The 27,817-nt window shown below is 39.8% G+C and overlaps 1 protein-coding gene across 1 annotated transcript in view; it reads right to left on the bottom strand.

Annotated features, from left to right (window-relative positions):
* The window catches only part of LOC149217621 (uncharacterized), a 221,477-nt gene that overhangs the window by 26,494 nt on the left and 167,166 nt on the right, over nt 1-27,817 (bottom strand). Inside the window, exons 11-13 of the mRNA XM_089393011.1 lie at nt 14,254-14,586; nt 13,316-13,404; nt 13,185-13,213 (exon numbers count right to left, since the gene is read on the bottom strand). Coding sequence (XP_089249137.1) covers nt 13,185-13,213; nt 13,316-13,404; nt 14,254-14,586 — 451 coding nt within the window. The remainder of the gene's footprint in view (nt 1-13,184; nt 13,214-13,315; nt 13,405-14,253; nt 14,587-27,817) is intronic.

The following is a 27,817-nucleotide window of genomic DNA, read 5'->3' as shown; positions in this document are numbered from 1 at the left end:
ATGTTTTGACACCTAAACACTATCATCCATCATGGCTCTCAACACCAGCACCTCGAGGGGGAAGTAGGAGAAAACCACACCAAGATCAAGAGGTTCACAAAAAATATATGGCTGCATTGAGTAAATTAATCCCTGATGAGGAGGAGGCTGCATTGGTATGGAGACAGGTGAGCAACTATACGCTTAACACTGGTCCATTTGGGAGCATGCATGCAATTAAAGATCGAGAGAATTTTTCTTCTCTTGAGTGGTGGAACATGCATGGAGGGGGTACTCCACTTCTACAGGCTTTGGCATTGTGGGTGCTATCACAGGTGGTAAACACTTCTTCTGCAGAGAGGCGTTGGAGCTCTTATTCTTTCATCCACAGTGTTAAAAGGAACAGGTTGAGTTTAGACCGGGCAGAGAGCTTGGTTTATGTCCATTACAACTTGCGATTGTTGTCCCATTACCAGTGTTTTCAAAACCGTTTTTAAAAACCGGTTACTGGTCTAACCGGCCAGTTAGCAAGGCCGTCGGTCTAAACCGACCAAAAAACCCGGTTGGAAAGGCCATTTCGCCATGTTTTTGCTCTAACCGGTGAAAATCGGCCGGTTTAGGACAGAACCGGCCGGTTTTAGGCACGCCCACAGTAAAGTTAAAAAAGCATATTTTTCACTGTGTTTCAGGGGTTTTGGTGGGAAACTAAGGGTGTTTCAACCCTAACAATGTTGGCAATTAATGGTAATGTTAATTTCTTAAAGTAAAAGTGACATTTCCTTTAATTTTCATTTTCATCCTTTTACTTAAATTTTTAACATTACCATGAAATGACTCAGGATGTTTGAGAGTGGTTTCAACCTCATTCGATTTCATATGGAGAAACTAGAATTTTAGATTTCACTCAAAATTCAGCTGACTTAATGGTTTTCAGGATTTCATGGTTTGGGGGTAAACAATAAATGCAATCGGAGCTCTAAATGATGAGCAAAACTCCTGATCTAGGTCCCATTGTGTTGGACGATATTGATCCAACATCAGAATGGGTGGAGGAGACTGAAGAACCTGTGTTTGAGGCTGATTTTGATATTGACATGGCTTTAGTGGGGGATGATGCATATTATGTGCTGGCATCAGAACTAGGATCAATAGCGGCATCAAGGAAAGGCAAAGAACCAATGGAAGGCACTAGTCATGCAGGTCAACAAACTCGTGCTTCTATTAGGTCCAGTTCTATTGTCATTGGTGGCATTGATACTGAGGTTGTAGATCAGGCTGAGGCATCCTCAGACTCTGAACCAGATGATGTCTATGTAGCTCCTGATGATGATCCTGTGTCTAGTAGTGGTGATGAACTTGATGATTGATCATGTGTACACTGTAGACTTGTAGTAGGCCAATGGCCTCATAGCTTGCAGCATTGTTTTTGGACTTTATAGGCCGTTTAGAGCCTCATTTCTTATGTATTTTGCTATTTTGTCGATGATATGTATTGTACTCAGTGCCATTTTGATATATTCACCTTTACATGGTATATAAATGAGCAAACTTTGCATATTTTGTCTCTATTGGCTTGGAATCATGGTTTTACATCTTAAAAATAGTTTTGTTTCATTAAAAATTAATTATTTAATGTATTTTTTTAAAACCGGTTCGTCTAGACCAAACCAGTCCCAGTTAGACCGGTTCCGGTCGGTAAACCGGTTCATTAGGTGGACCGGTCCGATCACTAGTTCCGGTTTTAAAAACATTGCCCATTACTGTGAAGATGCAAAGTCTAATAAAGACTTGTTGATTTGGGACAAGAATCCAGAGGAGCCCAATTTGGAGGATGGAGTGTTGCGATTAGAGCAATTAGAGGATGCTCTTATCCAGGTATGTCCATTGTGGTATGAATTTTCCAATTTTTCCTTATAAAGCATTTCTCTAATTCATGTTTTTAATTTTTTTGTTAACTAGTGTTTTTTTTTTTTGCATGAATTTTTTGAGTGATTCCAGGATGATGATGATCATGTTGATATGCCACCCCCACCCCCATCTGGTCCCTTGGTTCCTAGGTTCCATGGTTCAACACCAACAGCAGGGGGTTCTTCTTCATCAGTTTCAGTGCCACAACTTCCATAAGCACCATCTTCTTCATTGCCACCACGTGGAGGCCCGCCGCCACGTTCTCTTCGTGGTGGAAGGAGGAGAGATTAGTAGATATATTCACAATCTACTACTTTTTCTCATAGATTACTCATTAGACTTGTAGACTTGTGAATTTGAATTTTGAACATTTTTTGTCTTGGCAGTGACCAAGTGACATATTTTGTAAACATTATTATTTGAATTTTGGACATGACAAATGTTGACAGTTGCTCACTTGCTAGATAAATCATAATATGCAATGTTTTATGTTTTATAATATGCTTAAATGTTTTATGTTTTATAATATGCTTAAAAATTTGATGTATGTTTGTGATAGCTAGAATATAGATGATTGTTGTACATACTAGTAACTACAATGGAATCATGGATGCCATATCTATCTTGATTTATGCAAAAATATGCATGTTTTCATGTCTTCTACAATTAATTTGGTATTTGGGATGTTTGTTTTGAGTATAAATGCAAAAAAATAAAGAATAATATATATATATATATATATATAACATACGCTTCCGCGGACACTTCGCTAACTAGATTTTTGGAAAATGACGCTTCCGCGTCCCTGCTTCGCTCCCGCTTCGTGCAACATTGATTGCATCTCTACAAATACACTTGCCGGACGGATGTTCTAAGCCATTTTTGCTAGCAATTCATGCATTAAGCTAGCTGTCCAAGGTTAAAGCTGAAGGAATTAGGGCAGCAGCAAATCCCCTTCTTTATCTGTCAGATTTTGTCTGGATCAACTGACATCTGCGTTGAAATCTGTGTTGCTGTTTTTTGTGTCTTAGGAAAACATGCAAATGGCCTCACTAACCGATCTGATGTTGGAAGGCAATCAGCGCTTTAATGGCACCAATTATAACATCTAGAAACAAAGAATGTTGACCATTTTTGAATATAGGCGTCTTGACCAGCTGGTTTTGGGATCCAGAGTTCAAATCCTAGTCTGAGATCCGGTGTTGTCACATGGACTAGTAAGAAGCAGCAGGCAGTGGCTCTCTCCTCAACAGAAGGAGAGTATAGGGGAGCAGTTAAGGCATCTTGTGAGGTAGTTTGGCTTCGACGTAAGCTTGCGGATATGCATTTTTCCCAGGCAGGTCCTACTCCCTTGTTTTGTAATAATCAGGGAATGCTCAAACTCGCCAAGAATCCAGTCTTCCATGAATGAACAAAGCATGTGGAAACCCAATGTCACTACATTCGACAGCTTGTTGAAGACGGATCCATTCAGTTGTTGTATGTTCCCACAACGGAGCAGCCAGCAGACATCTTCACTAAACCCCTTGGTCCTGATAAGTTTGTAAAATTCAGAGGGTCTATAGGTGTTGTAAATAGATTGAGCATTAAGGGAGGGTATTAGAATAATGTTATTTTAGTGTTTAATGCTCATTTATGTAGATAAGATCGTATGTGATCTAATTAGCAGTTTCTTATTAGAAACTTGTTGTTTCTATTTTCTTAAGTAGAAACTTGTTGTTTCTATTTTCTTAAGTAGAAACTTGTTGTTTCTATAAATACTTTTGTATTATTTATTGAGCTTCATTTCTCATTGTAAATCAATTCAATTCATTCATTGATTAATCTCAGTGGTCTATTTTTGCTCTAAAGGGACTAAACTTCTATGACTCATACCCTAGGTCAATGAGTCTAATTCTCTCTGTGGTTTGTTGTTATTCAAGTGCATCTCTATAATGATATGTGAGCCTCTCTGTGACATTTTTTGGTGTTATGCGACCTTTTTTGTGTCATAGTATGCGAACTTATTTGAGGCACATTGCACATTGCATGAAAGTTTTGTTTATTTATTTTTATTTTTTATTTTTAATTTCGGATATATATATATATATATATATATATATTCTCTCTCTTTTAATGGCCAAAGGCTTGATGGCGAAATGGATAATCTCCAACACTGTGTAATGAAACGCCTTGATTATGACGACAACGAAGTTGACGAAAATTGATGGCTAAATGTCAGATCAATTGGCTTTGTGCAGCGGTTGAGTGGCCAAAGGCTCAAGCAGCGTTGATACCAATGTTATGAACAAAGTTCATAACAAAACAAAAATGCTCAGAAAATCTGATATATGTAAATATCCATAATAGGATAGTATATATTTATGTAGAAATGTACAAAAGATATAAGATGACGAGATAATGTTACAAATGAGGGTCTGCTTATATACCTAGGCAAGTGTCCTTTCACAAATAAGCATGTCCTTAGAGACATGACTCTTCAATACTAATTATGAGATGATGAGATATGTTACAAATGAGGGCTTGCTTATATACCTAGGCAAGTGCCCTTACACAAATGTTCATGTCCTTAGAGACATGACTCTTCAATACTAATTATTTGTTAATTATTCACTATTTATGATTGTCATTATTTATGTTTTTTTATATTATTTTTTTATATATTTTATTCATAACATAAATAAGTGACCCTGGTAGATTTTATGGTCGTATAAGTACTTAAAAATCATGCTCTCCACCCCAAAATTATCCTAAAGCCCCGTTTGGGGGGTCAAAAAATGACTTCTAAGTTCTAACCCCTCAAACCCACTTTTCCTATGTTAGTGGCATAAAGTGGAATAAAATTGAGAAAAATAAATCAAATGTGCACATAATAAATATATCACCAAATGGAAATGACGTGGAAATTCAAACTGAACTCAAAGACCAAGCGAATGTGACTTGGAAGGCCACCTTGGAGGTTCTAATACCAAACCATTATGAGGTCAAGTCAACTGTCAGATAAGGGAGCTTAATTTTCCACATCAACAAGGTCAAATTTACTCCTTGATACTCACGGATTTGTTGAGCTATGGTTAAATTTCAAGTCAAGGGATGTTAGTGGAAACAGGACTGCTACATGGGACAGACCTTGTCTCCCACTTGTTCCCCCCCCCCCCAAACTCCACTCAACTCGCAGTCTTCTCAAGCATTATAGGCAACACATTTTGGACAATTTAGATATCAGATTTACTGGGGACAGCTCTGAAATATGGGACAGAGCTTCTCCCCCACTCATTGGAACACAATGCAATTAACTCCACTCAGCCACCAGTTAAAGATATACGCAGCAGTCCATCAGCGAACTGCCAGTTAAGACAGCAACTACGCAGGCCCAAATTGGTGGTATGCTACTGTTGACACCTAATCCGAAAGGATTGGGATTCTTGTAAATATTGCAAACAGTTTAATATTTCAGTTATGAATTTGAGAAAACCAAGAGACCTTGGAATTGGAATCCCAAGAGTCTCTCCACTCATGTATATACTCATGCTTTGGTTAATGCAATAAAAAAAGTTGCATTGTGGAGTTACCAATGCCTAGTCTGACATGGTATCAGAGCACAGGCCCAAAATTAGTCTTTTTATGCAGTAACTCCTATTTTTCTCGGCCATATTGTGTCCCTCTAGTCGTTCCTTGCTCTGTCTCTGTTCCTTGCAAAATTCTATGCAAATAATTCATGTGAATAGTCCATTTGGTGTTGTTGCGATGACAGTGTTGGTCGCTTACGTGGATTTTCCATAGCCCGTGGCTCATTGAACAATTTGGTGAGTGTTGTGTGTTGGCTCTTTGCTACTTTGCGTTGAAGACTGTCAACTCTGGTGCGTTGTTTTGAAATCTGTATGGATGGATTTACAGTATGTAAGCTGGATTCATGGTATGCAGTGTGCATTGATCTTGTGAGTTTTTGGATTGCTGGGTTGGTCAAATGCTGGTCGTATGGACTGTGTATGGACGGTATGATAAAATATGCATGTCGTGTGGTGTATTATGTCATACTGCAATTTTATATGTGCATTGAGCTTTTGTAAACAAGACCATATGTTATAAAACACCGTGAATATTGTTGACAAGTCTTTAAAGGTCATATACTATAACTCCCTCTTAAAAAATTTGTGGTATGTTGCGTTGTTCTTTTATACATGGTATCAAAGCTATGGCATATAATATAACATACCACAGCTCTAGTATATAATATGAAAGTGCATTGAGTTCTTATATGAGTATGTATGGTATGTGATGGATATGATATATGTTGGAGCCATCACATATGCTATATGATATATAAGTGGTGGTATATATATATTATGTGACGTGTACATGCATAGAATATCTGCCCATATTAAAAGTTTTGACATAGTATAGTAAAGAGTGAAGTCTTGCCATATATATATTCATAAGATATTAAGAAAGCAGAGAGTAAGGTTGTAATTATTTTTTGAGAATGCATTCACTCATCTCAACCCCAATTGCAATTTGTCCCCAAGGCCACACCAAGTGGAGTTAGAGACTTTCTCCACAATAATCCTAGGTGTCAATTTAGGTGGCAACACATAGTCTAAAAGATCCATCCTTCTTTCGAACCAATACCAATGGAGTTGCATATGGGCTTCTACTTTTTGTAATAACTCCACATTTTAGCAAATCTTGAATTAGCCTTTCTATCTATGCTTTGTCATGATAAGGATAGCGGTATGCTTTGATATTAACAGGCATCACATCTAATATAACTTCTATATTATGTTCTATCTTCCTTTTTGGCAGTAACTTCATAGGAAATTCTTGAAATACTTTGTTATACTTTTGGACTAGGGGTGCAATATATAGTTGTTGTGATTGAACTACATTTGTAGTTAATAATTATATTTGTTGACAATGTGCAATATGTAGTGGTGTTCCTTTTCCAATAAGTTTTTTCATTTCTTGTGCAGATACAATTTGAGTAGGAGGTGGTTGGAATCCGAACAACTTATATCTTCTACTAGCCCATTTGAACTTAATAAATTACTTTTGATGATTTGTGGAGTATATTCCCAATGTTTGTAGCCATTGTATTCCCAAAACGACATCTACTCCTCCCAGGGGTACTGTGTAGAAACTAGATTCCAATTCATAATCACTTAATTGTAATTTAGCCTTGTGACATTTCCCAACTCCATCTATTCTTTTGTCGTCTACCACCATGACTCTTATATCTGTTGTTGGGTACACAAATAAGTTTAATTTCCTTGCAACATTTACATCTATAAAATTATGGGTGCTTCCTATGTATATTAACCTATGTTACCGGATCCGGCTCAGGCAAGTGGAGTATTGCCGGATCCACGGATCTGAACCGGATCCGGATACGGATACTCCCAAATACGCTTAAAATACGTATATTTTTAAAAACGCGGGTTTTGGAAACGGCAAGCAGATTTTGGATACGGATCCGGACTGTGGCTGCCGGAAGCGGTGATAGGTGGCCGAAAAAGTTAAAACGCAGATATTTTCTAGGTTAAACGGTAAACCCAGATCCGGCTTATATATATATATCGGTTTAAACCATTTCGTATATGTTATATTATCGGTTTAATAACACTGAACAGTTATAATATATATTATATATTAATATAACAGTTATATATATTATTTAATATTTATATATATATATCGGTTTAAACCATTTCGTATATGTTATATTGTGTTTAATAACACTGAACAGTTATAAAATATATTATATATTAATAACGCTGAACAGTTATAATATATATTATATATTAATATAACAGTTATATATATTATTTAATATTTATATATATATATGTTATATTATATATAATATAATTATATATGTTATAACTTATATAACATAATAAATTATAATAACAGTTAATAGTTATATTAATATTTAATATATGTTATTCAAATTTTAAAATGTTTTTAAAATTTAAATTTACTTTTTTTTTAATGTATTTAATTTTACAATTTAATTTTTAATTGTTTATGGATAATCATAATATTAATATATTATAACTTGACTTTTGCCATCAGATATTATGAATCATGATATTATGAATCAGATGGCAACCATTTCAATGTTTTAATCTTCATATTTATGATTTTATCATTCAATGTTCTAAAAATGTTTGATGGTTTCATGGAGTATTTGATTTTTTATCTTTAAGGTGTTTTTTAAAAGTTTATATATATATATATATATATATATATATATATATATATTTTGTACGTGACGTATCCTGATTCCTTGCCGTATCCGGATCTTAGATTTTCAAAAAACTAGCGGATCCGGATCCGGATCCGTATCCGTATCCGTATCCGAATCCTGGTAACTTAGATATTAACACTGTGACATTCTCCTTTTTTATATGCCCTCTTAATTTTAGGGTTTGTGGTTGCATTATTCCCATGATTGCAACTAGAGAAATCCTAGGCATGGCTTCTTCTTCTAGTTCTGTGTTTGAGGCTTCATTTTCCTCATTAGTCTCTTCATCTGAGTCACTGCTAGCTGAGTCTTCCTCTTGTTATTCACAAGTGTAGAGTTTTTGTGTGTTGCATTTATTACCTCGTGCATATTTGTCTCCACACATCCAACATTTGCCTCCTTCTCTAGATTGGGGTAACAGTTACTTTCTTCTTGTAATTGGGGTGGTATATACTTGTGAGATTTCTATGAAAAAATCTTACTTAATTTCTCTTTCAAATATCTGCTAGGTTTCTCGAAACCTATGAACAATGTCTTATTGAATCTTTTTTTTTTCAATAAGCCTTGTTGCATGTCTAGCATCTTCAATAATGTTTGGCTTGCATGGTTTTAATTCAGCACAAATATAGTCCTTTAGTCCACACATATACATTTTTAGTAATTGTTCTTCAGTGAATCCTCTTTGTCGTGTAGCCAATACTCCCATACGTGGGTATTGTAGCTTACAGTTCCTTTCTGCTTGAGATGTACAAATTTGTTGTAGACATCATCTTCTTCTTCATCGTAGAATCTTTTTAGCAAGGCATCCATGAAATTTTTCCAATGAAAAGAATGGGCATCACGTTTGTCGGACCACAATAGGAACCAGTCATATGCTTTTGCTTCCAAATTGTTAGATGTTGTCATGATTTTCTCACGTTCACCTAATGGTGGGTTTGATTTGAAGATGTCTTCCATTTTATTGACCCAAACAACAACTCCCTTATGGTCTTTACCATCGTACTTGGGTAGCTCCTTTTTAATTCATTGACAATCCTTCCCTAGAATCCTTGTATGGTACTGACTGTCTTGGGGGTCTTCGCTATTTTGAGATTTGGGACTTTGTATTCAATCTTGAACGTTAAAGGGATTTACAAAAAATGAATTCACCCTTCCTACTAGCTAGTTCATTTTTTTGCTCTTGTTCCTTAAGCCAAAGAGTTGTTTCTCGCTTGTCTTCCTCTCTCAATTTTAAGAAGGTTGGCCAACGAGAATCAAAATCTTTAATTTCTTGGCTCTGCATTCCTTGCAACTGTTTTTCAATATTGTTTATTTTACTAATATCTGCTACTAATTGATTCTGATTTTGAATTATCTCCTTTTGTCATTCTCCCAACTCTGTTATTTTTCAACGTTGTCAAGACTATGGCATCCTCTATCAAGCTTCTCTCGATATTTATTTACGTCAGCTTCATTGTTTTTCCCCATTCTAGGTCTTGTTTTTTTCCTAGCAGAAGCCACCCTTCTTTTTGTAATTATATCAGTATTACTATTTTATTATTATTATTACTTTTTTATTGTTATTATTAGTATATTATATTATGAGGTTATATTGTACATTTAATAACTATATATTATAACTATGTATTATGACACGAAGGCAACATAATATAGTAGCAACCAACAAGGTTACATAGATAGCGGATCACCTAGGAAGTCGTGGCAGAAACCTAGGAAGTTGTGGGAGAAAATGAGGTGGCGTTTAGCAAACCAGGGAATTACAGGGATAGTGGCTTGGTTGAAGAAGTCGTGACAGGGGGAAACGAGGCAGCATTTGGCAGTTAACAGGTTTGTGTCTTGAACTGGAGCAGCACAACAATCGGTCAATAGCTAGTGAACAGTGGGATATGACATGGGGTTAGACGCGGTCGAGAGGACAGCGTTGTGGTATGGCAAACGACGTGGAACAGACAATCAATGGATGTCACAAGCTGACACAACAGGGGATACAAAGTGGTGGAACAGTGAAGGTAAGCACTGGATGACAGTAGCATGGATAGCAAAGTATGGCGTCGAGGAGGAGCGAGACAGAGGATCAAGCAGTACGAACAATGCAGCAACAGAATTGACACGATTTATGTAGCGAGGATAGAAGATTGAGTGCTCTGATACCACTGTTGCAAAGAAACATATGACTGTAGAACAAATCTTTATTTTTATTATTGATGAGTACATGCCTTCATGACGGTGTGCCTAAATAGGCATTGACTAATCATGCAAGTGCTATGCCATTTGACTTTTCCCCTTCATAACTAATAGTTATTTATTAATGCTTATTTATTAATTAATGAATGAATTATTTTATTATAGTTTACTAATTTTCTTATTATATATTTAATTGTTCTTTTATCTATTTATTCATAACACTTGAAAATGTCACTTCCCCTTGAGGGTTGGAAACACCTAACAAGGTTTCCATTAGCCACCTCTATCAAGGTAGGGAACACCTTTACTAGACCTGATCTAGTTAAATATCGAAAGGTCATCCACATTTGAAATATTAATATGCCCTTAACATTCAAGTTTGGTCCACTTCAATGCTCATACGATCTTAGTCTCTGATGATGGTTGCTTTCACTAAAGTTCATGTTGGTTTTGTCAGGTAGTCCACAGTAGCCCATGCCTTGAGGGCACCCACTCCAAATGTACCCAAGCCTTTTAAGAGAGGTAGATGACTTTCCAGATGCAACTTTGAGGGTATTGGGCATCATGATGACTTAAGTAGATGTTACATGTCTCAGAGCACCCTCAGGACTCAAGACATTGGTCTACTTTGACCTATAATAGAGGTTTCTTGATGATGGCACCATTGGATCCAACATGCCCCCAGGTTGGCCTTGACAGAAGCTGATGGGGAAAACTTGATTCACATCCCAAATGAGGATGGTCTTCCATTAACAGACTAGGAAGGGCTTATGGCACTTGGAGAAGCCGTAACACTAGTTTGAAGCTGAATTCAATTTGGGCTTGGATGTTGAGCTGATTTGAAGTCATTTCACCTTGTTGAGCTTTAAAACATCAAATTCTAGCAATTTGCATGGTTGAAATTGCTTCCCTATGGCTAATGTCATCAACCCTAGGCAATTTTAGGGTTAGGAAAACCCTTATTCATCGTTTAGGTTTCAACTTATAGTCACTTGAAGGTTTGTGGCTCATGTTGTTGATTATATCATTATTCCTTCTCTCTCCTTCTATGCCTAGTTGTGTTATCTCGAAGTCATACATCAGAGCCCTGGGTTACAACTTCTTTATACGCTGCTTCTAAGGTATGTTATTCCTTGTCTAGTGAAATTGAGCCTTGTCCTTAGCCTGAGTATCTTGGGTAACCCTATTCAATCCCCTATATAGGTTCTTTTGAGGGTACAGTTCTCCTTATTACATATAATCGAACCTTGTTCTTAGTCTGAGTACCTTCTCTAAGCCTAATCAATTGTCACCTTTGAACCCTAGACCCTAGAATATCTATTAGGTGACTATTATCGAGAAGCCTCCCTTTCAGTGAAAATCCACTAAAGAGCAGGAGGTGGTGTGCAATGGTAACAGTCAGCCTCCACCCCGTTGTTGTCCCTTAGTCTAGTTCTTACCTCATGATGCCTTTCACAAGGCCTGCTACATTTTGAGCCAGCAGTGCCATAGTCTTTTATATATGTGTCATGGCAGCACTACAATTTGTTTCTTTCTTTCTTTATGTTATTTTCAGCATTTTCTAGGGGCTGCACTTGCACTCCCACATTGGATTCATACTTATTGTACTCTTCTTCAGTCCCATTGATCTACTTTTGTGATCATTTGTTGGACTTTAATAAAATTATATTATCTTGTTTATCTCTCCCTCATTTGGCATGATTGTATTTGGAGACTTTTCCCCTTGAGCTTTGTTGAATCTTGAAGATAATGGAAGGCTAGACACTTCTATGGTTGCAGCATAAGTGCTTAGGCTCACTTATTGAAGACTATGGCTACAAATTACTTGCATCAGATATACGGGGTAGAACTGAAAATATAGACAACCATTATTCCTAGTTAAGAAGATTGTTCCATTATTAAGAAGAGTTGATCTGTGGTTCTTTCCCCTATAAGCCCTTGTGTCTTGTTGTTGGAATTTGTTCATGGGTGCCTTCTTAATTTGAGCTAATTACATATTTAGATATCCTTTAATTAACACACTCTCTGCTAAATGTTTGAAATTGTTCCTTAATTTGGGTAAATCACATTTAATTGTCTGCACTTTTCAGCTTACAAAGTTTTCAAACAATTCTCAGCTTATGTATGCCTACTAATACAAACAGATCAAAGATAACCGAAATGAACACAACCAACCCTGAATGAGACAACAGCAAGAAATACAAATACTTTTTCAAGAATTTACTTCCTCTTTGCTCCTAATTTTCAATGCAATTTCCCCATCTAAAAGGTACTGCTTTATGAATTAAGCTACCAGATTAGTTCTTAGGTTATCTCTTCTTTCTGTCTTGTTTTATAGAGCAATTCGGCACTCCCACAGTGTATTGGTACTTGTACTTAGCACATTGACCTATTTCTGGTCACTTGTTGGACATTAATAAAATTAACTTATCTATGTTATCTTATTACTCCCCCTTCCCCCTAAATTCCATTGTAATTTTCCCTTCTAAAAAATGGTTTTTTATTAATTCACTCCTCTTTGCCTTTAATTCTCGGTGCAATTTCCTTTACAAACACAAACAAGTTTGCTGCCCATTTTGATGAGCCCTTCCCCTTTCCAAGCTACATTTAAAGTGACTATACATAAATTCCTTGAGGAATTCCCTGATGCAAAATTTGCACTAAAGTTTTTCACAGTTAGAATTCATGTTGGAGACAAATTTCTGGAAAACTGTGTGGAACATTGCAATTTCTCCACACAGATTTTCCAGGATTTTTGTCTCCAACTTACACTAAAGTTACTTCTTATCGATGTTCAGCCCACAAAATACTACATTCAATATATGAGATGACAAAAAGCAAAAACAACATCAAAGATATAAAGACATACCTGGCCAATAATTCTTGCACAAATTCTACCTGTGAAAACCAAGTCTACGTCTTTAGTGTTTATGTAATATAGTTCAAGAAACTGCTATATTCCATATCATCATGATGTGCTAACTTTGAAATACAACTCACCAAATTCAGATATTTTTTCATCTGTGACAAATCTAATGGCTCAATGAAATCCAATCCACCTTCACTCCCAGATGGAACAGCCTCCAAATCTGCCTTACACCCACACAAAAACTATTGATAAAAGGCATAAAAACTTTGATGCTTTACAACTCCACTGCTTCAAAAATACATTAGACTTAGAAAATAGCATAATGTTACAAGACGAACCAACCTAACTCTGCAAAATGATTCTACAGTCTGATCTATTCAAGCTGCAGCTTGACACTGAAAGTGCTGTACAAAAATATTAAAGAAATATCCAAATAGTAAGACACACAAGAAAGTGGGGTGTATAAGACATAGAAGACAGATATCCCAAAAGATGCCTGTCCACAAGCCAATGTCACTTTTAAGTTTGATGGACAACATGGATGACATTCAATCAAAATGTAGCAGTTAAGGACAGGCTGCACTTTACAAGCCTGTCTATAAGCAATTAAGTTCTTCACTACAAGGTGGAGAACCTGAGGCATGCATCACGAAGTTTTAGTGTGCAACCATCATTTATGGGAATAGTTTACAACCAAGTATTTCAATGATTTTTGTGGACGCACTTCAGCTCAAAGTGGGAAATACCAGGGAACATGTCAATGACTGGATTGCATACAGAACTTTGGGAAACTCGCCTTCTCAGAGGATTTTATTCCTTGGGAAAGAGGAATTAAAGGGCAGACAAGAAACATTCACTGATTCCTGCAAATGGGCAACTCCCAACCTTTAAATCTGAATTAGTTGTGTTAGAGTATGAGTTTGCCGGAGTACACTGGTTTACTCAACTTTGGGGCTATGGCAGACATCTTGGCCCTGCTTGCCTATGTTGACCATTTCAGCGTAACATAAAATGCAATTCCTCAAAAAAAAGGTGTTGAGAATGAGCATCAACACAGTGGAAATAATACCTGGTTCACCTGATGAATTGCCAGACGCTTGCACAGGCAAACTCTTCACTGTATATTTCACATTCAGCTCTGCCATTGCCTTCATGATACATCTTAGTAAACAATCAAAAACACAGGACTGCAGATCTGCATCATTTCTGTTTCTCAAGCAAGTTGCTACATGCTCCGGATCTTGACTAGTCTCTACTTGCATGTCGTTATTTTTATGCTCAGGTCTTCTATTGGCGAAGAGTATTAACAGTTTAGACCAAAGCTCCACATAATGCTTCCACAATGGAGCACCAGTTTCCCTGTCATCAACTGTTTCCATTGCCCTCTCAAGAGATGACCAAACTGCACCATAAAACATTTAAGGCATATATGAATCTCAACAAATATTATGCTCAAATTTTACAAGTCCCAATAAAAACAGCGATCTCCACAGCTCAGCATAAACAATGCATGCATTTCGTTTGTAAAAACACCAAGATTTAATTTTGCAGAAAGAGTTAAAGAAAGAAAAAGATTTATTCTAGGGGCTCATAGGGCTCCCAATACGAATATGAACATTTACCAATGAATATGATCCACGAGACTCTAGCATGGGATTGGGTGCATTTTTAAGGCAGGAAATGACCATGGTACCCTAGGAAACAGATCCTGACCATAATAGGCTGAAAACAGGTGCACCCAGTAAAGGTTTCCTAGCCATATCCTAAATGGACCCCGTTTCCAGACAGAAAATGTCAGGAAAACACCCTTCTCCCAAAAGGCAGTGAATCCCATAGTCCCTGCCAATTGAAAACAGCTAAAGAAAAAAAGACCTAAACTCATGATAGATTGTCCCAGATAATTTCAAATATATCTATTCTTTTCAAGATGATCCCACAATTATTCTAGGCTCACTTAATGGCTACCAATAAGAATATGAATGATTGAACATGAATATGATAAATGGAACTCTGGATGGGGATCGGGGGCATTTTGAAAGCAGGAAATGGCCAGGCCACATTCAAAAACTGCTCCTGGCCCTACCCTGAACACAGGTATTCCCAAGAAAGGTTTCTTGGCTATACCCCAAATGAACCTCATTTCCAGGCAGAAGGATGTAGGCAAAAACCGTTTTCACACCTTTTTTGAAAATGCAGTAAGTCCCACGGACCCTGTCAATTAAAAACAGGAAAAATAACAGATAAGAAAATGAAAGACCTAAAATTATGATAGATGCTGCCAAAAAGATTGAAAAAATATCTCATTTTTTCAAGATGATCCCACAAGCAATCCAGCGCCATAACAACACTGTACTAAAACAGCAAAGAAACCACTATTGACTCGAAAAATATTTCCCCGTATTTAACATAGAAATCAGGGTAGCAAATCAATGCAAATGAAAGATATTTTCCACTACCATCACTTAATACATCGCATAAAGTTTACAATGATATTATTTAAGACAGGCACTTTGTTAAAGATCCTGATTCATCCTTAAAAAATAACGGCAAACACTAAAACAACCAGCACCTGCATAATCTAGACGGGTGAAGATGAATAAGATAAAGTGGAAACTTCACCAGATCTAGACCTAGAAGAGACTACTCCAACAATCTCTTGTCATGCATTGGCTGGCATCAGTACTCCACGAACCCTCAAGATAGAAGGATATATCAAAAAAGAAAGGTAAAAGTGTTGATTGATTTAGGTAGTACCCATAACTTATCGATTACAAATTGGCAAAACTTCTTAATTTCTTTGTATATCCAGCACCAGAATTTCAAGTAATGGTTGCAAATGGAGATACCATAAATTGTTCAAGGAATTTTTTTTCTTCTACTAAAAATCCATCGACCGTAGATGAAAGGGAGACTTTAGCTAGCACCACTCAGCATCCCCCAAGCCTGCACCTTGAAAGACATATCAAGCTCAAAATGAGTGCTTTCAGTGGTTGGTAAAGCTATAGACTCCTGAGATTGTAATGCACATTAGGATCTACTTTTTTTATTGGCCCATATTTGTCATCCATCCAACCTGCTTCACTGTAGGTGTACTTGTTTTTCCTTTCTTACACAAGATTTGTCTCTGTTTTATTCACTAGGGTTCACTTTTTAATGCTTAGTTTTGCTATTTTTGTTATTTTATTATTTTTCTTTTAAGGAGGTGCCTTAGGCTCTCTTGCATTGCCATTGTAGTTTGAAGTGTATTTGAGTTTCATTGACCTAAAATGGTCATCTGTGGAAAATGATATTATTTCCTTCTTTCTTGTTCACTTGATGGAGATGTACTAAGCACTTCTTGGATTGTTGTAATTACTTGTTCTTTCAAGGCCCATTGAGCTATTCTGTTCATCTATGGAGATCAAAATAATATCATTCCATTTCATCTTTTTCCCCTTGAGATATCATAAATTTTAACACAGAACAATGCCCTAAAGAGCCTTATCTAAAAGCTTAGTGAGTACTTACTGAGTAGTCATTTTTCAAGTGAAAGTTTCAATTTATTGCAAAGAAGAAAATTGAAATTATATCTTGGTCAGTGAATGAACAGTAATCTGGCCGCCTAAGTACCACAAAATTAACAATGGCCATGTTATGAAGTACCATGTGATCCAAGATTTAAATCCCCCCCCCCCCCCCCCCCCCCCAGGCGCAAATAAATTTAGCCAGTGGGCTGTGTGTTTGGATTCACCTAAAGGTTGCTAGCAGTTGAAATCGACAAAGTGTCATGCAAGTACAAACCCAGCCCAGTTGCCGATTTCTCTGGTCACAGAGAAACAAATAAAAAATAATAAAAACAAAATAGCAGTCATTTATCAGGCATATTGAACAATATACAATTATGCCATGAAGTGCCAACAGAGGACTAATAGGAAGCAATATTATATTCGACACAAAAAGGCATCATTTGCTCGTTTGTAAACTTCCCAAAATACATATAACAAGGGTGCTTCTATGAGAAGATACCAATCCCTCACCCGAAATCTCCCTCTGTAAATGTTCTTCGAGCATAGTCTTTGATTTAATTGGTATAGAAACAGTTTAATTGTCTCCTGGTGAAAGGAAACTTTTGAACCTCAATGAAACAGAACAATGCCCTAAAGAGCCTTGTCTAAAAGCTTAGTGGGTACTTACTGAGTAGTCATTTTTCAAGTGAAAGTTTCAATTTATTGCAACTAGAAAATTGAAATTATATCCTGGTCAGTGAATGAAGAGTAATCTGCAGAAGCCCACTAGGTACAGCAAAATTAACAATGGCCATGTTATGAAGTACCATGTGATCCAAGGTTCAAATTCGCCCCAACCCCCCTAATAAATTTAGCCAGTGGGCTGTGTGTTTGGATTCACCTAAAGGTTGGTAGGAGTTGGAATCGACAAAGTGTCATGCAAGTACAAACCCAGCCCAGTTGCCGATTTCTCTGGTCACAGAGAAACAAATAAAAATAATAAAAACAAAATACCAGTCATTTATCAGGCATATTGGACAATATACAATTCTGCCATGAAGTGCCAACAGAGGACTAATAGGAAGCAATATTGTATTCGATACAGAAAGGCATCATTTGCTCGTTTGTAAACTTCCCAAAATACATATAACAAGGGTGCTTCTATGAGAAGATACTAATCCCTCACCCAAAATCTCCCTCTGTAAATGTTCTTCGAGCCTAGTCTTTGTTTTAATTGGTAGAGAATCAGTTTAATTGTTTCATGGTGAAAGGAAACTTTTGAACCTCAATGAAACAGAACAATGATGGCAGTAATACTGCATCTCCGTCAAAGAGGCTGTATGATTACAATTGTTTAAAATTGCAGAAGCATGTTACAGAAGTATTAAGATTGTAATGACAGTTTTTTTTTGGTTGTAAAATACCAGCAGCCTGAAGAATTGCAATCATGGCAGTGGCATTTAATTTGGCATTAATTATCACAGCAGAAAAAAAGTGGCAGTGAACGATTGAGTGATGTAAATGTTGAGCAGATCTAAATGCACGGCAGAAGTTGACACTTTCAAGTAAATCTAAGAAGCATGTAATGTTGTTCCAACCATGTGTGTTTCTACAAGGCAAGCAAGCATTGGAAATGGTGGCGAATGGAGAACAATGGGACTTTAGGAAGTTTGTTTATATTCAAATGTTAGTTTAATTTAATAAAATTTTATTGGAATACAAATCGACCCCAGCATGCTAAGATGTGGCCATATGGGCAATAATTGCTCTGCAAAAATCTTAAACTGGCCCTTTAAAAAGTGGCTTTTATTATCTTGAAATGTGCTTGAAATGTTGGGGTATTGGTTGTTTTTTACCTATAACTTTGCAATACGGAGTCAAAATCAGATGCTGTCATTTGCATTGGATAGCGCATTTAGAGTGCTTTCCAATGAATTGATGTGTTAGGTTGAGCTAGCAGATTCAATTGCATCAAATATTCATTATTAAAAATCGTGCAAGTTGGTGAGATGATGGCAAAATGCTAAAGGACTGTGTGTTTTGTAGAACAAAAGGCGTTGCTCTTGAAGTTAGAAATCAGGACATCTTAATTTTCAAAGTAATGGTCATCTGGACCAAAGAAGGGCATAATCAAGTGTCCTTAAGGAAATACCTGTTGATTTTTAGGTAGCTGCGGGAGGTATTCCCCAACTACACACGTTAAAAGAAAGAAAAAATAAATTTTTAATTAAAAGAAAGAAAAATTAATTTAATTTACAAAGAGATGTGTCTCTTGGGCACCCTAAATTCACTATAAAAAGACACTTGGAACTTCTCTTTTTCACACACTCATCACTCAAATTTCTCTCTCTTACACGTGGGAAGTAATCTGAGGAAGATGCAGAAGTTTCCAAGAAGTCGAATTTCTAAGACAGTCAATATCTGACCAGTTGAACTTTCTGAGTGTAATTTACTAATTACTTAATGATATTCCGGTGTCTGCTAAAGTAATATCATATATCATTAGAAGTAATTACCAGTTGCAAAAAATTGCGCTTGTCTAATTAGCACTAGAAAATCATCATGGTATTAGAGCATAAGTTATGGTGGGGCAGTGTCAATTTTTGGGGTTGTTAGAATCTTTATGTACAACATATTTACTTTTACCCCTAGCTAAATTTGTGCAAAGAACTGCATAAATTATGGTGGGCAGTAATCCCTGGTAAATATGTTTAATTACCAAAATATAAAGAATGTACTGCATATTTTCTTTTTACTTCTACCTGAAGTTGTGCAAAGAACCACATAAATTATGGAGGAACAATTTTAAAAAGTCAGACACTATGTGGATGGATTATAGCCTAATTCCAATGGAGTAAAATACAAATTTTAATATTCGGAGAGATTTAACCCCATAGCACCAATGAGTAAATGGTTGGAGAATATGTGTGGGGTGAATAGCAACATAGATCCACTAGTGTTCATAAGAAATTAACCTAGGAGAATTAAATGGCATCTCAGAGGATTCTCCAAGGATCAAGCATAAACTCGGCAAGAGTGATTTGTGTTTGAGAGGGAGAAATTGTACATACATCTAGAGACTAGAACCATGCCAGATGAATGAGCAAGCTTCTAGTTCAGAGGGAGCAGACAATCAGGTGGAGTGGAAGGGTGCAGCCTACAGAATATCCAAAGGGTCTCTCATGATGATGACGAGCAGAAATCTCCCAAGGATGTGGGTTCAGGTCCTACTATATTTGTGGAACATCCTTTCGATCATCAAGGATCCATTGAGCCAATGGACCCTGTTACCCACCCAAAGTAGGTGACCCCATAAGAGAATCTTTCTCCTAGATATCTCTTCAGCCAACAACCAGCAGCCCCTAATAGCCACCAATATAGATGAATCAGAGTGCCATTTGATCTCCACTTCCTGCATTATTCATATGTCCCCTTTCCCATCTGTAAAGAGCATATGTTTGAAGGTGGGAAATCCAATCCTGAAGGTATGTTTTTCATTATGCCATCAGGTGCTTATGCTTCTTTTTCCCTCAACATATTGGGCATGGATTATTGGTTGACTTGGAAGAAGGAAGGGTTTTGACTGTAGTTTTGTTCCCTCACCTTAAATGGGAGGTTAATCTTCAATCCTAGTCTCATGCAATCTCCCCTATTGGCCTATGGCTTCAAGAAGAGCACTGCTTGGGAAACCCGATTTTGGTAGCATGGTCCCTTTTTTCCATTTCACATTTTTCGATCCTCTCCGCACATTACAAGCCCTATTTCATCATCTTCCCTCTCTAGGTCCACATGACCACTAGGTCCAAAAGGCACTGGTACGCCCCCTCCCCTTGTCCACATGTCTGGGTCAGGATTGGCTCTATTGCCCCAGAGGTGGATGTAACTAAAAAAAGTTAAAAGCATATCAAGGCCACAAACAAGAAACAAAAGAAAAGAATATCATAAAATGTAAAAGTTGGCCAAGACATTAATATAGCACGTGGGCAAAAGCCAAACATGAGCTCTACCCCTTCAACATAGCCATCACCTTGTTTCCTAGGACCCTTGAGTGCCCCACACATCATTAAGGAACCCATGCACATCCCAACCCCTATGGACGATGAACTATCCCACTTTAAGGGGGTAAGAGTTGTTGCGTATCTCACACAGCGTGCTCTTATTTCCTAGAGCCCCAAGCAGTAATATAAAGAAAAATCATAAAAAGGCAAAAGGAAAATACTTAAGGGTGGAAAAACAAAGGCCAAGGTAACTCATACATCCACGATTGCTCCCTCCTAAATCTATACACCTGAATATGTGGATATCCCTCATCATTACCATCCTTAAACCCATGGCATTTGGCTTTGAGACCCATGTGTCCCTATCCATCTCATCATTATTCATATGACCCCTATCAATTGAAGGATTTACCTCGGACCTGTCTTTCCCGTTAGCGGTTGGGAACACCTAATAGGGTTGTTTATTAACCACTCCTACCTAGGAAGGTAACACTATTACAAGCTTAAAACCCCAAATTTGGAAAGGAAACCAATTATGAAGTCTCAAGGTGCCCTTGATTAACAAGCTTAGTTGACTTAGATGCACTGATGAATTATTGTAATTTCTACCTGATGGTGAGGAGCGCATTACATCGTATATGTAGTTGGCCGATGGTTTCATCATGGGTTGGGCAACTTAATTGGAGCCCAAGCTCACCAGAGGATCATGGACACTCCTAGTGGATGCATTGAGAGCCATGGAACTCCATCATGTGTTAGGGCATCATTTCATGCCATGAGCACCTTTAGCACCCACAACAGTCTGCTCATTACCCTGTATTATTTGTGAGATGCTGCACTTGAACCGATGTGCCCCAATCAGCTTAGCATAATTATAGCAGTTGATCCAAGGCTGTAATATTCCTAATTAGCCATGGCTAATTGGAATATTCGATTTTGCTCAATTTTTGCCTTCTATAGTTATTTATAAATAAAAAGGTGAGGAAAAGGGGACATGATTCACTTTTAGAATAAAGGTCACTTCCTAGTAGCACAACGTTGTGACTTAAAGGGGAGCCAAGGGGGCCAAAAGGGGGACGCAGAAATGGAGCCCACGCAGACACTTGGAGGGACTGCGTAGTAGGGAAGAAACACGTGGCAAGAGAGGGACTACGCTAGAGAAGGTGGGCCTTGGGATTGAGAGAGGTAAAGGCTATAAAGGAGAGAGGAGCCTCCTCATTTTGGCATTCAATTATGTGCATTTGAGCTAGTCACTTCGACTTAGAGCACGCTGGCTGTTTAGCTAGTCTGCAGCACTGTTTAGTGCATTGTGTGTCTCCGTCTGGAGATCACACCCTTAGCCCCGGGGGACTTCAAGTGCCTACACGGGCAAGGTATTTCCATCCGCATTTTGGCAGTACTTTCATCAGCGTTTCTGGCAGGAGGATTGAGCATCTTGGAGGACTGCACAGCACTGAGAGGGATGACGCAGTTCTTTCTGGCAGGAGTTCTGGCTTGAGGGTTTGCAGTAGGATTTGTGCTAGGAGATTGAGCAGGGAATCAGCCCTTGCATATTGGAGGGTTTTGGCAGAGATTTCAGGCAGATTTCTGGAGGGTTTCATTTAGTGGAAGTGCAGAGCCTTGAGAGACTGCGCAGAACCCCAAGGGGGTAATTTTCGGGGGTTGGCCATTTCAGGAAAGCTTTCTGGGTTTTTCTGGGTTTCTTGAGTAGCGTCCGATTCCAGAGTTTCAACCTTTTCTGAGGAGGGGACCAGCCCCAAATCCTCATTCGATTTCCAGCAGCACGGCAGTTTCCCAGCAGCTGGGACGCAGATCAGTGTGAGGCTATTCCTTTGCTATTCTGAGTGTATTTCTTCACTTGCCTTGTGCAAGTCGAGGTGCCATCTTCCTTATCACCTCCTGTACTCATTCTATAGCTCAGTATAATAAAATGGCTTAGCATTTCTTGATGCATTTCTTGAGTATCTGTTTACGTTTCATGTATACATTGTTATTTGTTGCACTATCGTTATTTCATTTTTGTGAGTTTTCCGGCTATTATACCACTTGTACGTTTTTCTGGTTGGAGTTTGTTGGTATTTGAGAAATATTCCTGGAAAGGGATATTACAGTGGTATTAGAGCATAGTTTTGGCTCAGCCTGTGGAGCTAGCAATATATGACACCGGGGGAAAAACCCTACATCTGTTACAGAGGAGGAGATACAGAGACACAAGACATAGGTTGGAAAATACCTACGGAGAGGCAGACTGTGTTCCGGTAGTGGACGCAGAACAAGAGGAGCCCGTGGTGGACGCAGAGCAGAAGGATCCGATGGCAGACGAGGATGGGAAGAGATTTGCGGATATGCTCTTCAAATCAGTGCAGGATCTGTCGAGGCAGATTGAGGTGATGGGGCAGAGATTCACAGCAGTGGAGGCCAAACAGCGTGAGAGCCCATGGGGTTTTCAGATTGGTCAGGAATCAGGTGCATCCCATCATTTGCCAGAGCAGCGTGATACTGCGCAGCAGGTGGTCTCACATGCCCCTACACGCTCTACCATGCCCACCTTCTTAGGAGTAGACATGGGGGCCAGAGTCCAGCAGGAGGCAGAGCCCGGTCATATGGGCAATTAATTTGCAGAGTACCAGGCCTATGGGCAGGAGTTCAGGGATGCTCTTTCATTCAGAGACTTTGTTCAGCTCCAGCGGGACAGCAAACCCCGCGACCATCACAGAGGGTCCCGACATTACCATGATGGTGACACCCACCGTGCAACGAGTAGATTCCACTTGCCAACGTTTGATGGTTCATCAAACAGTTCGGCAAAGTCTTGGGTGGAGAAGCTGAACATTTATTTCCATCTTAACCAGATGTTGGAGGCAGAGGCCATCAAGGTGGCAACGTTGCATTTGGATGGTGAGGCTCAAGATTGGTGGTTTCAAGGGATGGTTACACTCGGACACTCCACAATGACGACATATGTCGAGTTCACCAGGAGATTGATGGAGCGATTTGATCGGAGGGACCTAGAGCAGCATTTTGTTGAGCTAACGAGGCTCAAACAGACAGGGAGCCCAGAGACCTATTGTCGATTTCTTGAGGGTCTCAATGATGGTGCCAGATCTATCCACGGCACAAAGGATCTATATGTATGTTGAGGGGTTAGCAAAGCCACTTCGGGGTTTAGTCCAATCCACTAGACCAGCCATACTCCATGACGCCATTAGCAGGACCTGGGACTTATAGGTGTCTTACCCAGGACCCAGACACCTTACCCCCAAAGACAGACTTTCCAGTCTAAGGGGAAGGATGTGAGGATTCCACCTCCAAAGGGGAATCCAAGAGGAGCACAGATTGACGATGATGCGAGGAGGGAGCTGAAGAAGAAGCGGTTGTGCTTCACTTGTCAGGAGTCGTGGGCACCAGGACATAGATGTGCCGCTGGCAAAGCACATTTTATTGAGGTCTTCTCCGAGAGCAATGGGGAAGAGAATGATGAGTTTGATGTGGAGGCAGGAGACAGTCATGCCATGCAGGGACCTTTGCCACCTCCACCACCACCAGCAGGTGGTGCATCTTTTGCACCTACCGGAGGGGCCCTTGTAGCTCTGCGAGGAGTTCCCAAGTATTTGACGCTACGCGTACGGGGGACATTAAGTGGCCAGCGAGTATCAGTTTCGGTTGATAGTGGGGCAACCCACAACTTCATCGATGCACAGATGGTTGAGCGGAGGGGTATACAAACAGAGAGCTTCGATGAGTTTTCGGTTTTGGTTACAGGAGATCAGACCACGATGTGTGCTCGTTATGTTCCAGAGCTATCAGTTACGATGGGCACTTACACACTGACTGACCACTTTTTCGTGGTCGATATTCCGGACACCAATGTGATACTGGGTGTTCAGTAGCTTACCTTATCACTCTAGGGAAGGTCATGACAAATTGGAAGACCCTAGAGATGGAGTGGGATGATGAGAAGACAGGGAGGCATGAGAAGATACGGGGTCAGCACACATATCCGCCTCAGACTGTTTCGGCTCATCGGATGGAGGCAGTCTTCCAGAAGGGAGACATAGAGTGGGCAGTAGAGCTACGTGCATCAGAGGCAGGGACTATAGGGCAGACGGTACATCCGGAGATACAATCCATCTTTGACCGGTATGCCATAGTGTTTGGGGAGATTCCGCCAAGACAGCCACCGGACCAGGGGTTTGAGCACACCATCGAGCTTGAGCAAGGCATACAGGCAGTGATTACCACCCCCTATAAGCACCCCAAGGCCTATCAGGACGAGATTGAGCGGGCTATCCAGAAGTTGCTGGCTCTTGGGCACATTCGGCCGAGCACGAGTCCTTTCACTTCTTCCGTGGTGTTGGTGAAGAAGAAGGACAGCACACTGAGGATGTGCATTGACTACAGGGCCCTGAACAAGAAGACACTGAAGGACAGGTACCCCATACCCAGGATCGACGAGTTGATGGATGAATTGAGAGGAGCACGGTTCTTCTCAAAGATTGATTTGAGATCTAGGTACCATCAGATTCGCGTGAGGGAGCAGGACATTCCCAAGACCGCCTTCAGGTGTCACTATGGGCACTTTGAGTTCTTGGTGATGCCCTTTGGGCTAACCAACCCCCCCGCCACATTTCAATCTTGCATGAATCACATCTTCCGCAGTCACTTTTGGAAGTTTGTGTTGGTATTCTTTGATGACATTCTCATTTATAGCAGGACTTGGGAGGAGCATCTCCAGCACATTGAGACAGTGTTGCGTATCTTGCGGGAGCAGCAGTTCTATGCCAAACTCTCCAAGTGTGAGTTTGGGTTGACAAAGATGTTGTATTTGGGACACATCATAGGGGTCGACAGAGTGAGAGTCCACGAGGAGAAGATCAGTGCCATTAGAGAGTGGCCGGAGCCGAGAAACGTGACAGAATTTCGAGGATTCATTGGCATTTGCACTTACTACCGGAAATTCGTCAAGGGTTTCTCACATCTTGTTGCACCCCTGACAGATTTGACGAGGAAGGGGGCATTCAATTGGTCGGATACAGCACAGCGAGCCTTTGACAAACTCAAGGAGGTTATGAGCCGTTGCCCAGTGCTTGCATTGTCGGATTTTATGCAGCCCTTTGTTTGGAGTGTGATGCGTCGAGAGAGGGGATCGGCGCAGTGTTGATGCAGGGAGGTCACCCTATAGCCTTTGAGAGCCGGAAGCTCCTTCCACACGAAAGGTTGTATTCTATATACGACAAGGAGATGTTGGCCATCATGCATGCATTGGCCAAGTACCAGCAGAATTTGGTGGGTAACAGGTTCAGGGTGAGGACTGATCACAACAGCCTCAAGTTTTTTTGGAGCAGAAGCAGCGACAGCAAAGGTAGCAGAAGTGGATCAGTAAGATCCAAGCGTATGACTTTTACATTGAGTATGTCAAAGGTAAGAACAACGTGGTAGCAGATGCCCTTTCTCGTAGACCAGCCACATTGTCTCTTATGAGCTTGGATGCAAACTGGAGGGCTCGACTCCTAGTAGAGTACTCCAAGGATAGATTTTCATGTGAGGTTCTGGATGGACAGGTGGCGGGGTGGTCGATGAGATCATCTACTATAGGGATCAGATCTTCTTAACTGAGGGATCTCAGCTCAAGAAGAAGATACTCCAGGCATCACATGATTCACCATTGACCGGCCATCAGGGGTTTACCAAAACCTACAGGGCCATCAAAGAGAGGTTCTCATGGAAGGGCCTCAAGGAGGACGTACTCCGACATATCTGGGAGTGCGACATTTACCAGAGGAACAAGGGGAAGATGAGCCATCCTGCGGGTTTATTGCAGCCTGTTCCCATTCCAGAGGGAAAATGGGAGGGTATTTCGATGGACTTCATCACAGGGTTGCCCATGGTACAGGGCAAGGATTGTATCTTTGTCGTCATTGACCGGCTGACAAAGTACACACATTTCTTTGCCATATCCGCACACTACACAGCAACATAGGTGGTCGAGTTGTTCTTCAGAGAGGTCTTCAAACTACATGGTCTTCCTAAGACCATCGTCAGTGACAGAGACAGCGATTTCATGGGCAGATTTTGCCTGGAGCTTTTTCAGCTAGTGGAGACGGAGTTGACGCCGAGCACCAGTTATCACCCACAAACGGACGGACGGATAGACAGAGATAGTTAACAAGTGGCTGGAGGGCTACTTGCGTAACTATGTCAGTGGGCAGCAGAGAGTACCGTTGAAGTGGCTGCATCTAGGGGAGTACTGCTACAACACTACACATCACGTCCATTGGTATGTCACCATTCTATGCTTTATATCGGTATCATCCTTTATCTTTTGTTGACATGATGTTTAGTGATAGCAAGACTCCAAGAGCCAAGATTTGGATCCAAGAGAGTCAGGACATCCTCCGAGCTCTCAAGGATAACATGGCTACAGCGCAGAACCAGCAGAAGTTGTATGCTGACAGGAGTCGAGTGGAGAGACAGTTTGAGGTAGGGGACATGGTCTACCTATGATTACAGCCATACCGACAGTCGTCACTAAAGCAGAAGGGGGCTGAGAAGCTCAAGCCCCGCTTTTATGGGCCATACAGGGTGATACGCAGGATTGGACAGGTTGCATATGAGTTGGAGCTGCCTCAAGGCAGCAAGATTCATAACGTTTTTCATGTATCATGCCTAAAGAAGGCATTGGGGCAGCAGGTGATAGTGACAGATGAGCTACCACCCATGGATGATGAGGGGCATTTGGTGTTGTAGCCAGAGGCTATTATTGATACCAGGGAGAGCCAATTACGGAGTAGGACGGTCTGGGAATTCTTGGTGAGGTGGAAGAATTTGCCGGATGAGGATGCCACTTGGGAGAGTGAGAAAATCTTGCAGCATCCATCACTTCAGTTGCTTGAAGACAAGCAACATTTTGCCAGGGGAGATTGTAATATTCCTAATTAGCCATGGCTAATTGGAATATTCGATTTTGCTTAATTTTTGCCTTCTATAGTTATTTATGAATAAAAAGGTGAGGAAAAGGGGACATGACTCACTTTAAGAATAAAAGTCACTTCCTAGTAGCACAACGTTGTGACTTAAAGGGGAGCCAAGGGAGCCAAAAGGGGGACGCAGAAATGGAGCCCACGCAAACACTTGGAGGCACTGCGCAGTA

Source organism: Pinus tabuliformis, chromosome 1_1, assembly GCF_031772625.1.
Source record: "Pinus tabuliformis cultivar Carrire ecotype Pingquan chromosome 1_1, CPIR1, whole genome shotgun sequence".
In the NCBI taxonomy this organism is placed as follows: Eukaryota; Viridiplantae; Streptophyta; class Pinopsida; order Pinales; family Pinaceae; genus Pinus; species Pinus tabuliformis.
This window is presented reverse-complemented; position numbering and strand designations above follow the sequence as displayed.